This window comes from Strix uralensis, chromosome 5 (genome assembly GCF_047716275.1).
Source record: "Strix uralensis isolate ZFMK-TIS-50842 chromosome 5, bStrUra1, whole genome shotgun sequence".
Classification (NCBI taxonomy): domain Eukaryota; kingdom Metazoa; phylum Chordata; class Aves; order Strigiformes; family Strigidae; genus Strix; species Strix uralensis.
In genome coordinates, this window is record NC_133976.1 from 72,805,031 (window position 1) to 72,818,350 (window position 13,320).

At 46.4% G+C, this 13,320-nt stretch overlaps 1 protein-coding gene across 1 annotated transcript in view; it reads right to left on the bottom strand.

Moving 5' to 3' along the window:
- Positions 1–535: 535 nt before the first annotated feature.
- SLC6A12 (solute carrier family 6 member 12) overlaps positions 536–13,320 on the bottom strand; it is a 39,758-nt gene continuing 26,973 nt past the window's right edge. The window contains exons 11-15 of the mRNA XM_074871636.1: positions 13,147–13,284; positions 11,603–11,705; positions 5,222–5,322; positions 3,976–4,146; positions 536–679 (exon numbers count right to left, since the gene is read on the bottom strand). Coding sequence (XP_074727737.1) covers positions 536–679; positions 3,976–4,146; positions 5,222–5,322; positions 11,603–11,705; positions 13,147–13,284 — 657 coding nt within the window. The remainder of the gene's footprint in view (positions 680–3,975; positions 4,147–5,221; positions 5,323–11,602; positions 11,706–13,146; positions 13,285–13,320) is intronic.

Genomic DNA, 13,320 nt, shown 5'->3' on the forward strand with positions numbered 1-13,320 from the left:
ATTGCCTATGATATGTTCCTGACTCCCTCTCCCTCGTACATAGGTGACCTCGCAATGCACTTTCCTTTGTCATCCTCCAGCTTATGTACTTCTGAACCAACTTACTTATTCCCTGTGCTAACGCCCCATCATTTTGTGCCTTTGCATCCCTAACTTTGCTCCTGCACACCTTTATTCTCTGATTTCTCTCACCACTGTGGTTTCCTTTCCTCCTCCCAACACAACCACTTTTTTTTTATTTTATTTTTTTGTTATCACGTTGTTTTTCTCTTCCCCACCAGTGTCAGTACTGAAGGACACTTCTGACAAAAGCGTTGCTCTCTCCCCGGCTGCTGACAGGCAGAGTTGTCCCCAGGGTGTCAAAAGAAATGCTGTCCCCTGGGGGTGCAACCAGCTGTCTAGAAGGAGAGGGTATCCCAGATGCTTCTGTCTCAGATGTGAAGGAGAGAAAGGAAGAGCCCAGGAGAAAAAAGAAACCACTTCAGGAAGGAGAGAGCGAATCAGTCCAGGGTATGGAGGAGACATCCACGGTGCCCTAGAAGTGGGTTTCTCTCTCTGTGATGCTGAGCACCTCTTGGACTGGAGGGGACCATCCCTTGCGTTTCAGTTCGGACAGCCCCGCCACACGTTTCTTCGGCTGCGGCAGATCCTCCGCTGGGGAAATCAGCTGTGTTAGCCGCTGCAGAGAGGAAGTCTGTTAATTAAGCTGATAAACAAACTGACACCCAATAGTGATCCACAACCACTGCTGGGGGCAAAGGCATCTAGAGAGCTGATGCTCCCAGCTCCCTGCTCCTCTCTCGCTGAATGGCTGTGAAAGGGAGAGGAAGGAGAGCAGGCTTACTCTTGGTGACAATTATTCCACCTCTAGGCTCAAACTTGGGCCATGGACTGACAACCTGATGTATAGGGCTCCTCACAGACATGTTTCTGGGAGCAAGGATGCTAGGGATTAGCCCCACAGACATTTTCTGTGGCCATGTTAAAAACACCATAAAGCCTTTTTTTCCCTGTGCCAAGTAGCTGTGCTGTGCATTGACTTTGGAGGGAGCTGTGGAGCCTTCCAAATGATCTGACCATCAGAAAGTGCTGGGCATCTCCTGATATGGTCCAAAACAGGGTGGCAGGTGATACCTAACTCAGTGGCACTTCCCTGGTAAAGCAGTCCCTCCACAGACTGGTTCCTGCCCCCAGGACATCCCAGATCCTCTCTTTGAGCCAACCAGATTGCGATGGCGAATGCATGGGTTGTGGGCCAGCTGCCTGCCGTTAGCTCTCACCATCCTCTGCCAGGCATGGGTGCTGCAAGCTGTTCCACACACATGTACTCTAGTGTTGTGTCAGCTTTGGGGACTCTACTCTTAAAAAAATGCAAAGAACTTGGAGCTCTTTGTCCAAAAGGTGCTGGCCGGCAGAGACAGGTTCTGGTCTTTCAGAGACATTTCTGGTCTTTCTCATCCCATTTTTGAAGCCCCTCTGGTGCCACACACCTTCCTGAGCACCCGGTCTCCTCCCAAAGCCAAGTAACACATGATGTCCTGCAGACACCTGCCTGGCTCCATGGGCCAGAGTATGATTTCCCTGCTGAAAATCAACTTTCACAGTTACTAACTTATTCCATCACAAGCTGTTCAGGCCAGTGCACGCTCCTCCCTTGCACAGTGCATCACAACCAGAGCAGGCAATTCATCCATGACTGGTCAAATTGATTTCAGTCCTTCCACTCCTTGTGAAGTGTACCAGAATCCCCGATTTCACTCATTTTTTCAAAACTATTTGCCCCATGATTTCTGAAATTGGCCTTGGCCTGCAGCTGCTCTGTGAACAGTTCGTCATGAGTTTTCAGTCTTTGCAGCTTGAGTTGTCTTAATCAGACACATTAGGAAACAACATTTGTGTTTCTTGGTCAGTCAAGTGTAACAAGAGGAATCATTTTATTGCAGTGACTGACCATAATTACCAACTACAAACTTGCTTTCAGTGAATGGTTTGCAATATTCAGTTGAAAGGAACTGTACCTGGAGGATCTGTGTCAAGAAATTAATTCAGTACATTTCTGTGGTGTAACCGGAAAAGGAGAACAGGTAGATTTTGAGAAAATCTGTTTTCAAAACAGGTGCAACTATTCCAGAAGGTATCATGTGGTTGGCTTTGTTTCTCCCATGAACTGGCCCAGGATTAGCAGCTGATTCCTTCCTAAACCATGCCTAAACCATATCCTTGGAAGTTTCTTCATACTAATATAACTGAGAAGTCCCTGGAAATTACAACAAATATCATTTAAACCAGGACAAATAGAAAAACCCTCCATCTGAAATTGGCCAAATTGATTCCTCAGATGTGCTGTAAAATAAGCATTAATACTACTCACAGCAGCATTTCAGTCCAAGGGCTCAAGACACTTTGCAACAGGTGACAAATATTGCTTGTTTAGCAGGTAGGATATTTGAGCAATTACTTCACTGACAGCTCCATGTCCTCATTTAGACATATGAAACCCCTGAGCTGAGGGAAGTCAGACATTGTCAGCCACCCAGTTAAACCCTGCAAACCAGCCAGGGGAGAGGACAAATGCATTACCACTAAATGGTAACAGGAGAACAGGAGGGGGCTGTAAGAGGCAGGACTCAAGGTCTGAACTTGGAGCAAACCATATCGCAGCACCTTGGCACAAGATTCACCTGGAGTTCCTCATACTGGGAGGTGTACAGTTCCCAGCTGCCTGTCAAACTCTCTCTTCGTAGCCACCAATGGCAACCAGGAGGCCCAAGGGCCAAAGGCAGCTAAACAGGAACTATTTCATAGCATCACACTTCTCCACCTTCCTGCCTGCATGGTTTGTGCCCCTCTCATTGTTTCACTGAAGACTTTCATCGCTCCCGTTCCCATCCAGGCATTGCACTGTATCTTCTCCTGAGCCTGAGATGGGCATTAGCCAGCTCTGCCACAACTCCTGTCACTCCCTATTAAGTCACATCTCCCAGCCAGTAAATAAGAGTTTCTGTGGGCATAGATTCACCTTCCCTGAGGCAATGGAGCCAGTGAGGACATCCTGCACCCAGCCTGTCTCTGACTGTGTTGGCAGTGCAGGGTCCTCCTCCCCACGACCCCACAATGTGACCGCCACACCTCCACCACAGCCAGAGGGATGCTCCCATCCACTGTTCCGCTGCTCCCCCCCACAACTAGCCGCAGATGAACCTGCAGCCAGTGAGGATGGGGAAGGACCAGAAGACAAATTGTGCAGAAATTTATATGCACTGTACATCACTCAGATCTTTCTTCATGGGTCAGGTGGGGTGTCATCTCCATGACACCATCTTCTTAGACACAGTTCTTCCTAGGACAAGGTGTCTACAGTGAAAGGGGACAGACTTGGGCATGGCACAAGGTAGACCTTTACAGCTCTGTGAGCATGTCCTCTTTAATAACTATGGATAATTTCTTCAGAGAAAATAACACGGTCCTGACCTAGGACTAAAAGGGGAGCAGGAGCAAGGGACAAGAAGTAAGGGCAAAACAGATCCTGGTTTTGCGCTTGGTTTGCACTGACACCAGTCAGTAACAGAAGAGCAGGCAAAGGTGCCATCTTTACTTACATGACCAGTGGGACCACCTGAACCATAAACCAAACCAATCAGACTGTGGCCTCAGGTAGCCCACACTGAGATGGTCCTCTACCATCCAGTGGAGCCAGCGTTAAGAGACACTGCATATGTCTACCTATTGCACCCAGCATGGTGGTGCAACGTCTCACGGAAAACTCTGGACATTTGATGATCACCCTGGGAGCTGTGCTGAGATGCTCCAAACTCTTCAAACTGCCAGCAAGAGCTACAAGGCATTCTGGGGAAAAGCCACCCTCATCCTCCCTTGCCTTCTCTGAGGAGAAATATGCCATGTTCCCTGGGGCCCTTCCCATGAACTGTCTGGGGGAAGCAGCAGCAACTCGCCCAGTGACCACAATCCCAGTACCTGCTTCAGGGGTCCTTTGGTTTTCAGGAGGATGAAGATGGCGTAGAGAGGAATGCAGACCATGGAGGAGAGTGCCATAAACCAGCCCACCACATAGCCCCAGGGTGGGTACACGTAGGAATTGTTGTATTTCAAGGGTGTGTACTTGATCAGGGAAAACAGGAAGACAGCCTGAGGAGCAGAAAACACAGACATAGCCAGAGCAAAAGGAGCAGTCAAGCTGGGCAGCCTGCCCACCCTGCAAGCACCAGCTGGGTGGCAATGGGTGTGCTGCTTTACATGAGCTAGCGTGGACCTTGCTAGCTGCAGCAAGGCAGAGCTTGGTGCATGCTGACTGCACAAGGAGTTATCTCAGAGCCGGGGACAGATTTGTCCACAGTGTAAATCCTTTAGGCTTCCTAAAAGTTCAACCTAGGCAAAGTTGGCAGCAGCTTTGAGGGTCCAGCAACATTCAGACAGCAATTTATTCATATTAAAGTCAGGAATTGTTGTTGTCTCTGGCAGAAGCCCTCCAGAAGTACCACATGGGCACAGATTTACACCTCTTGGTCTCTCTAGCCACAGAGCTCTCTGATGATTTGGGCTGGATCAGGCTTGCTTTGAAAATTTCCCTGATATTCAACTCCTGCTGGAGCCTGAGGACAAAGGACGAGAAATCTTTTGTAAGTAGCTATAGATGCCATCTGTGTTCCCACTGAGGTCAAAGAAAACAACTCTCAACATCAGATGCAGGAGCAGCATTTGGCTCAGAAATCATGTAAAAGTCAGTGGAGCAAGACTGGACATAAAACAGGCAAGAACTCGCCTGACTTAGGGTGCATTTTCTTTAAACACAGTTGTCACAGAAGTTTTAAAAGAGATTTAATAACAAAAGCAAATGGCTGTGGAAAGATATTTCTGAACCACAGGAGGTCACAGGAACACAGGCTAAAGCAAGTCTTTCAGAACAGAGTAATTCTCACTGGTCTTCTATTCAAAAGTAATTTGACCAAACCTCTCCAGAGTTTGAGGATACATTTCCCTTTGTCTTCACAGTAAACAAGTGGCTTTTCAGGCTCAGTTAATTTTCTAGGCAAAAGATAAGGCTTTACAATGGAAAAAAATAGCCGCTTCAGCTGTGGACAATCTTCTGCTTCTCCATAGCAGTTTCAAAAAATTACAGCAACACCTTGAAGACAAATCAACCTTTTCCCCTGAGAACCCAGGGACCCAGAATAATATGCCATGTTGTCATAATTGTACTTACCAAGCACAGACCTGGGGTGAACACCAGCCAGCATATCTTGATCAAGGGCCATGGCCGGAAACCAATCATGTCCTCAATGTTGTCGTAGAAGCGGTTGGCACCTTGGCCACCAGCCAGCACAGAGACAAAGTCATAGGTCAGATCGTCGTTGTTTCCTTCAACCACTATTCACATCAGATCCCAATTTTCTTTATCCTCAGTGTCTACTCCTGGCAAAACCACGGCTATGCTAATAATATGGCATCAGGTATCGGGCTTTTCTGGCATTGGAAAGGCACCCATCTGTGGCTACATACAGATGGAGGTTTTTAACTTCAGCCATAAGTTATCAGAAAGCTTGACACAGAAGAAATGCCCTGTCCCTCAGACAGCAGCAGCTGTAATGAGAGGGTGCAGCCCATGTACCACCAAGAGCTGGTAAAGGACCAGCACAAGGCAAGGAGGAGTGTCTGGTTTATAGGTCAGCAAGGGAAAGCTCTTGCAGGTTGAGCACATGGGATTGTGTGAGCCCATAGTGCTAAAAAGAACAAAGAGAGTGGGGGACACCAAACAAACCCCCTTCTTTGTAACCAGACTGGCACACCAGTGAAGTCATGTCAAGAATCCCCACTGAGCTAGGCCTTACCCCTGTCATCAAGAACCTGCTTTCCACAGAATTTTAATTCTTTTTGGCATAAACCCAGAAGACCTCACAATCAAAACTCTTCTGGAAACCAGATCTTCCATCTGCAAGTGCTGCTGTACTGTCCAATGGGAGTTGTCTGGTGGGTGCCTGATCTCTTTCTTCTCCTCTCATTAGTTTCACTTATTAGATTATGTTGTTCACAGTATGAGGGCCCCACCTGAATCTCAGGGTGAGCCAGAGTGGGATATACCTCTGAAGAGCATCTAAAAGCCCTGCCACTGGCTCTTCCCAACCCAAAGCACAAAGATGAAATGGACGCAATGGTATAGAGAGGAGATGGCATAATGCAGATGGACATCAGCAGACCTTATAGTAAGCTCTAAGATGTCTTCAAGGAACAAAAGCCTAATGTTGGTAAAAAAGAGATGTAAAATGAAGAGGAATCAAAAAGTCATTCATAAGATGCCCTGAATTCTTCCTGACTAGAGTTAACCAGAGGTACTATATCAGACTGCCTCAGGTAAAGTATTAGACAAAAAAATTGAGCTAGACTGTCCATAGAAAGGGTTACTAATTAAGCACCTCTGGGATGAAATAATACCCTATTTGTCTTATTGAAGTTCAATCATGGTGTTTAGCTGATACAGAATGGCTCTGCCTTTAGGGGTGTTCATCCTGCTGTGAACTCAAGGTTGTGCCACAGTTCCCACCTACAAGCATGATGAGACCTTACTTCTTTGCATCTTAACATCAGAAGTCTGGGCTGCGCAAAATATATGCCTAGAGCACTGGCCACACTTGTGAGTGGTTGGGGTTTGGTAAGTTTTATTTTGTTTTGTGTATTTTATGTCTTTTAGAATTAAATTGCCATATTATGTTTCCTTTAAATATATGAATTCTAAAAAAGCACATTATGTGTGCTTTTCTTTTTTTTTTTTAATTCTTTGCATTATTTGCTATATCCCATGACTAATGTTTGCAGGAAATCTTCTTAAATGTAGCTTTTTGAAGTATTTAGGCTGAGGAGGGCAGGTTCCCATCTTGAGTTGGCAAGTTAACAAGTAGCCTCAAGCAAAGACAATAAGCTGTGGCATATCAAGGGACATGCAGCCTTGTGTGGGAGCCCAGCCTACACCAGAGAACAGAACCCTAAGAATTCCAAGCTGTAAATATCATGAGGCTCCAGATAGCATTTCTGAAAATATACTGGGGATGAAAGGGAGATAGTATAAAAAATTTATCTTTCCAAAAAGCCAAAATCTTCCACAGGGTGAAAAAAAAAAGGACTGAGATATAAATGATGCAACTTCCAGTTTAGAATATGAGCATAGCACCGTCTCCTATACCATACAGTGTTTCCACAAAACTGTGATGTCAGACATATGATGGATAAATTCATTCACAATACAACTTTGAGGAAGCCAAAGTTTTGCTGCAAATTTGGATCTAGGATCTAGTGGAAGAGTCATAGCAATTAAAGAACTACAAAGATGCCAAGTAACAAGAAAGACACAGCAGACATCTATCCTTCACCAAGAAAACCCAAAACTTACATTGTTAGTTATGGTGTGCCTCCAGCTGTACTTATCCCTATTCTCTGTAGTACAACCATCAGGTCCTGCATTTCCACAACCACTGTGGCAGTCAGTAGGTGATGTGATGAAATACAACGGGGACTAACATGGACATCCTCAGAGAGTATATGAACAGGAGGTTTTACACGTTCTGCATTTCACAGGCAGATGAAAAAGTAATCAAGCTCAAGAATTCATCAGTTCAATCACTCAACATTGGCTTTTTGAGAAAAATTAGAAGCTGGAGGTTACGTGCAGTCCTCCTTCCTTCCCAGCACATTAAAAGGATTAGATAAAACTCCTGCAGAGAAAACCATAAAGATTTCCCCAAAGAGATTTTTGTTGGAGTGAACAAAGATGTTTGCTGTTATCACCAATATCTTAAGACAAGGAAGAATGGTATGCAGGCACAGGGCAATTATCCATGCATGCTGGTACCACTTCTCTTGTGCTGACCAATCCCATATACCTTCAAAGCTGTTGCATGTTTTTCTGACAAATCATTTAATTTTGCTACATAAATTCATAGGAATAAATTTCACATGAACTCAACTAGAGATTTGCTTACAGCCTTATGTCTTGTCCTCATGGAGGCCTTCTTATTTTACGTAGCTTATAACAAACTGAAAGGGACAAAGATTTTATTTTATTTTTACAATGTCCAGAAACAGTAGTTTCACAGATCTGCCAGTTTGGAATTTATGAAAAAGCCCTCCCCTTTAAATTTTTTATCCCAAGCTGCATTTATTCTCATTCATCTAAATCAAATTTCATCCACAGGATTTCAACAGGTGATGACCCCGTCTCTATGCCATAGTGCTAAGCTTGTATCTGGTCCCTCTCTGTCTCAAACCTGCAGCATCAGCAGTTGTGCAAAATGCCAGCAGCAGAGATGTTGAGGCACTGCAACAAGTGCGCACCCTTTGGGTACCAGGTGCACAGAGCAGGCCCCTTATGGTCCATAAATAAGTGTGTAAGATTTCCTGTAGCCAGTGCATCCAAGAGGATAAAGCACACACAGCCAGAGCAGGCCTGACAGGCAGGATCCAGGCAGAAGGAGGCTGCTGTTTCTGGTAGCCACGCTGCACGTGAGCAAGAGAGCGAGAGAAAGATTTATTCCAGCACAACATGGGTTCACCCTATGGCCACTCACAGGTACCCGCTGGCATCAGTTGGCTTTAGCTTTGTAAACAGTTCTAATGGTTTCAGCTCCGGCTCTCCTGCAGTGATGGATGCACTCACTTTCTCCTGGAACAGCGAATCCTAATGTGCATGCTGTGACTGCCTGGAAAATTTCCTCCCTGCAGCATGTTTCGGTGGCATCATGTTGTGAATCCCCGTGCTCAAAACCCATGCCTGCTTATATGAGGGCTGCCTGTCCCACAGTGGAAGGGAGAGAGGAGAAGGGGGAAAAAAATCCTGAAAAACCCTCAAGCACTCCCCTCTAGGGAATGCGATCAGCAGGCCTGATGCCACATGATCCTTTCACAGGCAGAGTGCAGTACGCAAGGAAATCCTCAGATCTTTTCGAGAGCAGCTGCCTGGCAGCAGAGGGAAGCTGCCAAGTGGTGGGTGGCTGGCGTATGTGCTGGGAGAAGGGAAACTCAGAACACGTATTTGTGTTAGCAAAAATGTTGTAATTCTTCACAGTGTAAGCAAGAGGCTCAGTCCTGCCAATTCTGAGACTGGGAAAAGAAAACATTAATTGGCACCAGACACTTTTTTTTTTTCCACTAAGATGCCTCACCTTGGCCCTCTGACTACATTTCAGACCAGAATCAGCCTAATGGATGTGAAGCAGAACATCAAGAGGGTAAAATCCCACTGTGTGGAGTGGGGCAACTGAACCCATGGTGGTGAGGGAAAGGGCCATTTCTCAGTCCTCAGCTGCTCCGTCCCCCTTCCAGGCTGCTGGGGCAGCATCACCTCTCCTGCTGCTCATTGTCTGCCACTGCTCCTCTCCTTGGAAGAGGCATGTGGCCTGTGTGAACGTAAAAATGGCAGGGGGGGTTCCATACGTTAAAATATAATTCAGTTTAATGTAACTGAGCATGCTGATGATGAAGCCCTGTCACAGATGAATGGGAATCTCCATTTCCCTGTAAATCCCACAGGGACTGGGTAGAAGGTGACTCTCAGTTTAAATCTGGCCAAGGTCTGGCATTGCAAGCTCTCAGGTGAGCTTCCCGTACAGGACATCTCTCTAGAATAAATCTCTCTTACAGATCTGCTTCTCTTGCATTCCCTGAAGGTCAAACCCAAGCAGCTGGACCTGCCACCATTTCAGTAAGAGAGGAGTCCATGCAGACTAGCAGTTGGCTCCTACTGTACATAAGCTTTTGGAAACACTGGTAACTCCTTCATCAGCAACTGCACTGCAGCCAATGCAACCTCTACAAAACTGTAAGCACTGAAGAGAGCACACAGGGACTAACTGTTCACTGTCTCTTCTAAAATAAGGCAAGGGTGGCACCAAACGAAATTAACAAGTGGCAGATTCAAAACAAGGAAGAGAGTGACTCCTCACACAACACCTGATCAAGCCGTGGAGCTCCTTGCTGAAGCATTCTGTGGATGATAAATGCTTATCTGAGTCAACTGGAAAAATTAACAGAAGAGAAATAGATTTTACTTCTTGCTCTGGATAATCCCTGGGCAACAAGCTGAGTATTGCACCTGGCTCTGGGACTCTCAGCACAAGACATGGACCCGTTAGAGTGGGTCCAGAGAAGGGCCATGAAAATGATCAGAGGGCTGGAACACCTCTCCTATGAAGAGAGGCTGAGAGATTTGGGGTTGTTCAGCCTGGAGAAGAGAAGGCTCCAGGGAGACCTTGCTGCAACCTTTCAATATATAAAGGGGGTTTGTAAGAAAGACAGACTTCTTACTGGGGCTTGTAGTGACAGGACAAGGAGTAACAGTTTTAAACTGAAAGAGGGTAGATTTAGACTGGATATAAGGAAGAAATTTTTTACTATGAGAGTGCTGAGACACTGGAACAGGTTGCCTAGAGAAGTTGTGGATGTCCCATCATTGCAAGTGTTCAAGGTCAGGTTGGACAGGGCTTTGAGCAACCTGACCTAGTAAAAGATATCCCTGTCCATGGCGGGGGGGGGGGGGGGGGGGTGGACTAGATGACCTTTAAGGGTCCTTTCAACCCAAACCATTCTATGGTTCTATAATAACTTGTTAGAAGCTGGAAAAATATTCACAGAAAATATCATTGCTAACTTTTCTGCTATTATACTCTTTCCTGAACATCTACTCCTGGCCATTGAAAGAGACACAACATGGTGCTTGTGCCTGCAATCTTTTCCTTAGTTTGGGATGGCCACACTGTTTGGCGTAGCTAGGAGCCAGCACATGCGTGACTGTGGGATGTTGAGGGCCTGGCCTAAGCTGGCATCTACTATAGCTTTGCACAATCCTTACAGGTACTGAGTTCCTGTAGCTCCATGAAGCCAAGGAGAGAGAGCAGCTGCTCTGCATCACACACAACTAGATCCTATGCCTGAAAACCACCAGACCCAAGGCGAGCTTCAGGGAGATGAACTGCATTCTGTGTGCTAAGGCACCATTCAGCAGGGAAGAGATCTCCCATAGGATATCACAGGATACTCTTCTTACTGCACAGACCAACAAGCAGTTGGTTTCCTTCTGACAGTTCATGGAGCTTGGTTTAATCCTGCTCCTGAGTAGTTTAGTTACAGACTTCACTGAGAGCCAAAGCAGTCCTTCCCATTTCTTTTAGGAGTGCCATCACAGCCCATGCAAACAGGAAGCATGTATCATCACGGAAGTAACATACAGCAAATCTGCATCCCAGCATTTTGTGTTAAATTAACTGACAGGACTAAACTAAAGGTACAACATAAGCAGATAGTAACAAAGAGCAAAGAACAGCAGTGACTCCTCTATAGCTGATTTTCTAATTCAAAGGGCAGATGGGAACAGTGGCAAGGTAGTTCAACATGAGGAACCTTAAGAGAGGGAAAAAACATTCCTACTCTGAATGTGGAGCAATTAAGAAATGTTGCGAGGAAACACGGTGGAAAGAAGACAAGAAAGAGAGTAATTACAGTATTTCTTTGCTCCCTAAGGATCTTTTCTATCCACTCCCACTTCTCAACACCCCATCCTTGCCTTGAGAAAGAGAAACACGGGTTTTTGTCCTCCACTTACCATACACCCACCCTACACAGATGACTTCAAAAATGGCCAGGAAGAGCAGGCACATGCCACTGGCAGCATAGTAGTCAAAGAGCTGGAAGATGTACATCCCCCCCTGTTGAAGAGGTAGGGAACAGAGTGTCACAGCAAGACTATTCCATGTGTGGGAAACATGACTAAGGCAAGCAGAAGAATAGCAGCATAAACACTGCACCTAGAGCAGGTGGGAGAAGAAGAGCCTTCTCTTGGGGCTGCCCCCACTCTGTCCCAAAAAGACTGTCAGGCCTGGTGGCAGGAGAGCATTTCATGCCCATGATACTGCTGGGCTAGGCTGGATTCTATGTTCATAGGAGCAGGAGCCAGTTTGTTTGCTTGTTTTAAATCAGTTAGCAAGTTTCCAGCATACCTTCAAAATACCGTGTTGCAGTATAGAACTTTGCACCCAAGAAATTGGGATCCTCAGGATCATGACATTCAGATACCTCATTTTAACTGCATTCATCCTTACATATTGCTCAAGGCCCAAGCCCTGCATGTGGCTTCCCTGCTGCCTCTGCCTTTGAGCTGAGCCCTGCATAGTTGCCATCAGCTACCTCTACAGGTCAGTGAATGACTCTTCTCTCATACTTTCATGTGTTTTCTCAAAGAGAAAACCCCTCCAATACAAGTCAAGCAGATGCTTTCAAACAGTGCTGAAGGGCTCTAGACACTGCCAGAGTAGCAGAGCAGTTACCCCTTCATCCCACCACATATGAAGTGACATCCTGCAATGGTGGCACTAGATGCCTCCATGCAAGGGGGAATGCAAAAGCCATGGGAACCCTTAATGCAATTTCACTCAAAGCTCTCTCGATCGCAGTGGGAGCTGCCTTCAGCAAATCCTTAGCCAGGATCCTGTTGGAGGATCATTCAGCAGTGCCTAAGAGGTTTAACAGGAATTAGCTGTCATTACACAGGACATGGGGACAACACAGATCCTCTAAGACCCCCACCCAAGCATGTGGTATGCATGCACAGTGCAGCACAGCACACCACTGTGCAGGAAGAGGTGCTTGGCTGTTAGCTGCAGAGCAGGGCAACCACCATGCGCATAGCATCACACCAACACCACTCTGCTCCTTCTGGTCCCAGGGATCACAGGCTTCCCACTGGCTCAGGCAGGGTTACAGTGCAGCCATTACCCCCAGCCTCCCCTCCTGCTGCTCTGCTTCTTGTGGAAAGCAGCCAGCAAATGATCACTGCCCTTAGAAGAGCTTCTGCTTGTGCAGCTCAGCTTGTTTTAGCCACCAGGCCTAGTATTTGAACAAAGCTACATGTCAGGGGCAACCTCTCTGAGCTGCAAGACCATCTCACTGGAAGGCTCAGTCATGCAGTGAGCACACTAGCATCACACAGGGTAAAAGCAGCACCGGCAGTGAGAGACACCGGCTAATGCATTAGAAATGAAAGATAATTAACAACATTAACAATGAATTTGCTGTCTCTACCCACTCCTCCAGAGCAGTCTAGCAGGGTTTCTGATGCTCAGCTGTATACCCCAGCTACTCCTTTCTTACCTCAGTAACCAACAATAAGCCCAGCAGGTAGCATATGACTGCAATGGCCAGGATCAGTAGCTCCCGACGCCCCTTCTTCCGAAACACTCCCGGGAACATGTCAATAAGAGATGTCACCATGCTTTCCACACAGACGAACTGCAGAAGACGACAGGCAAGAAAAAACAGTGTCTC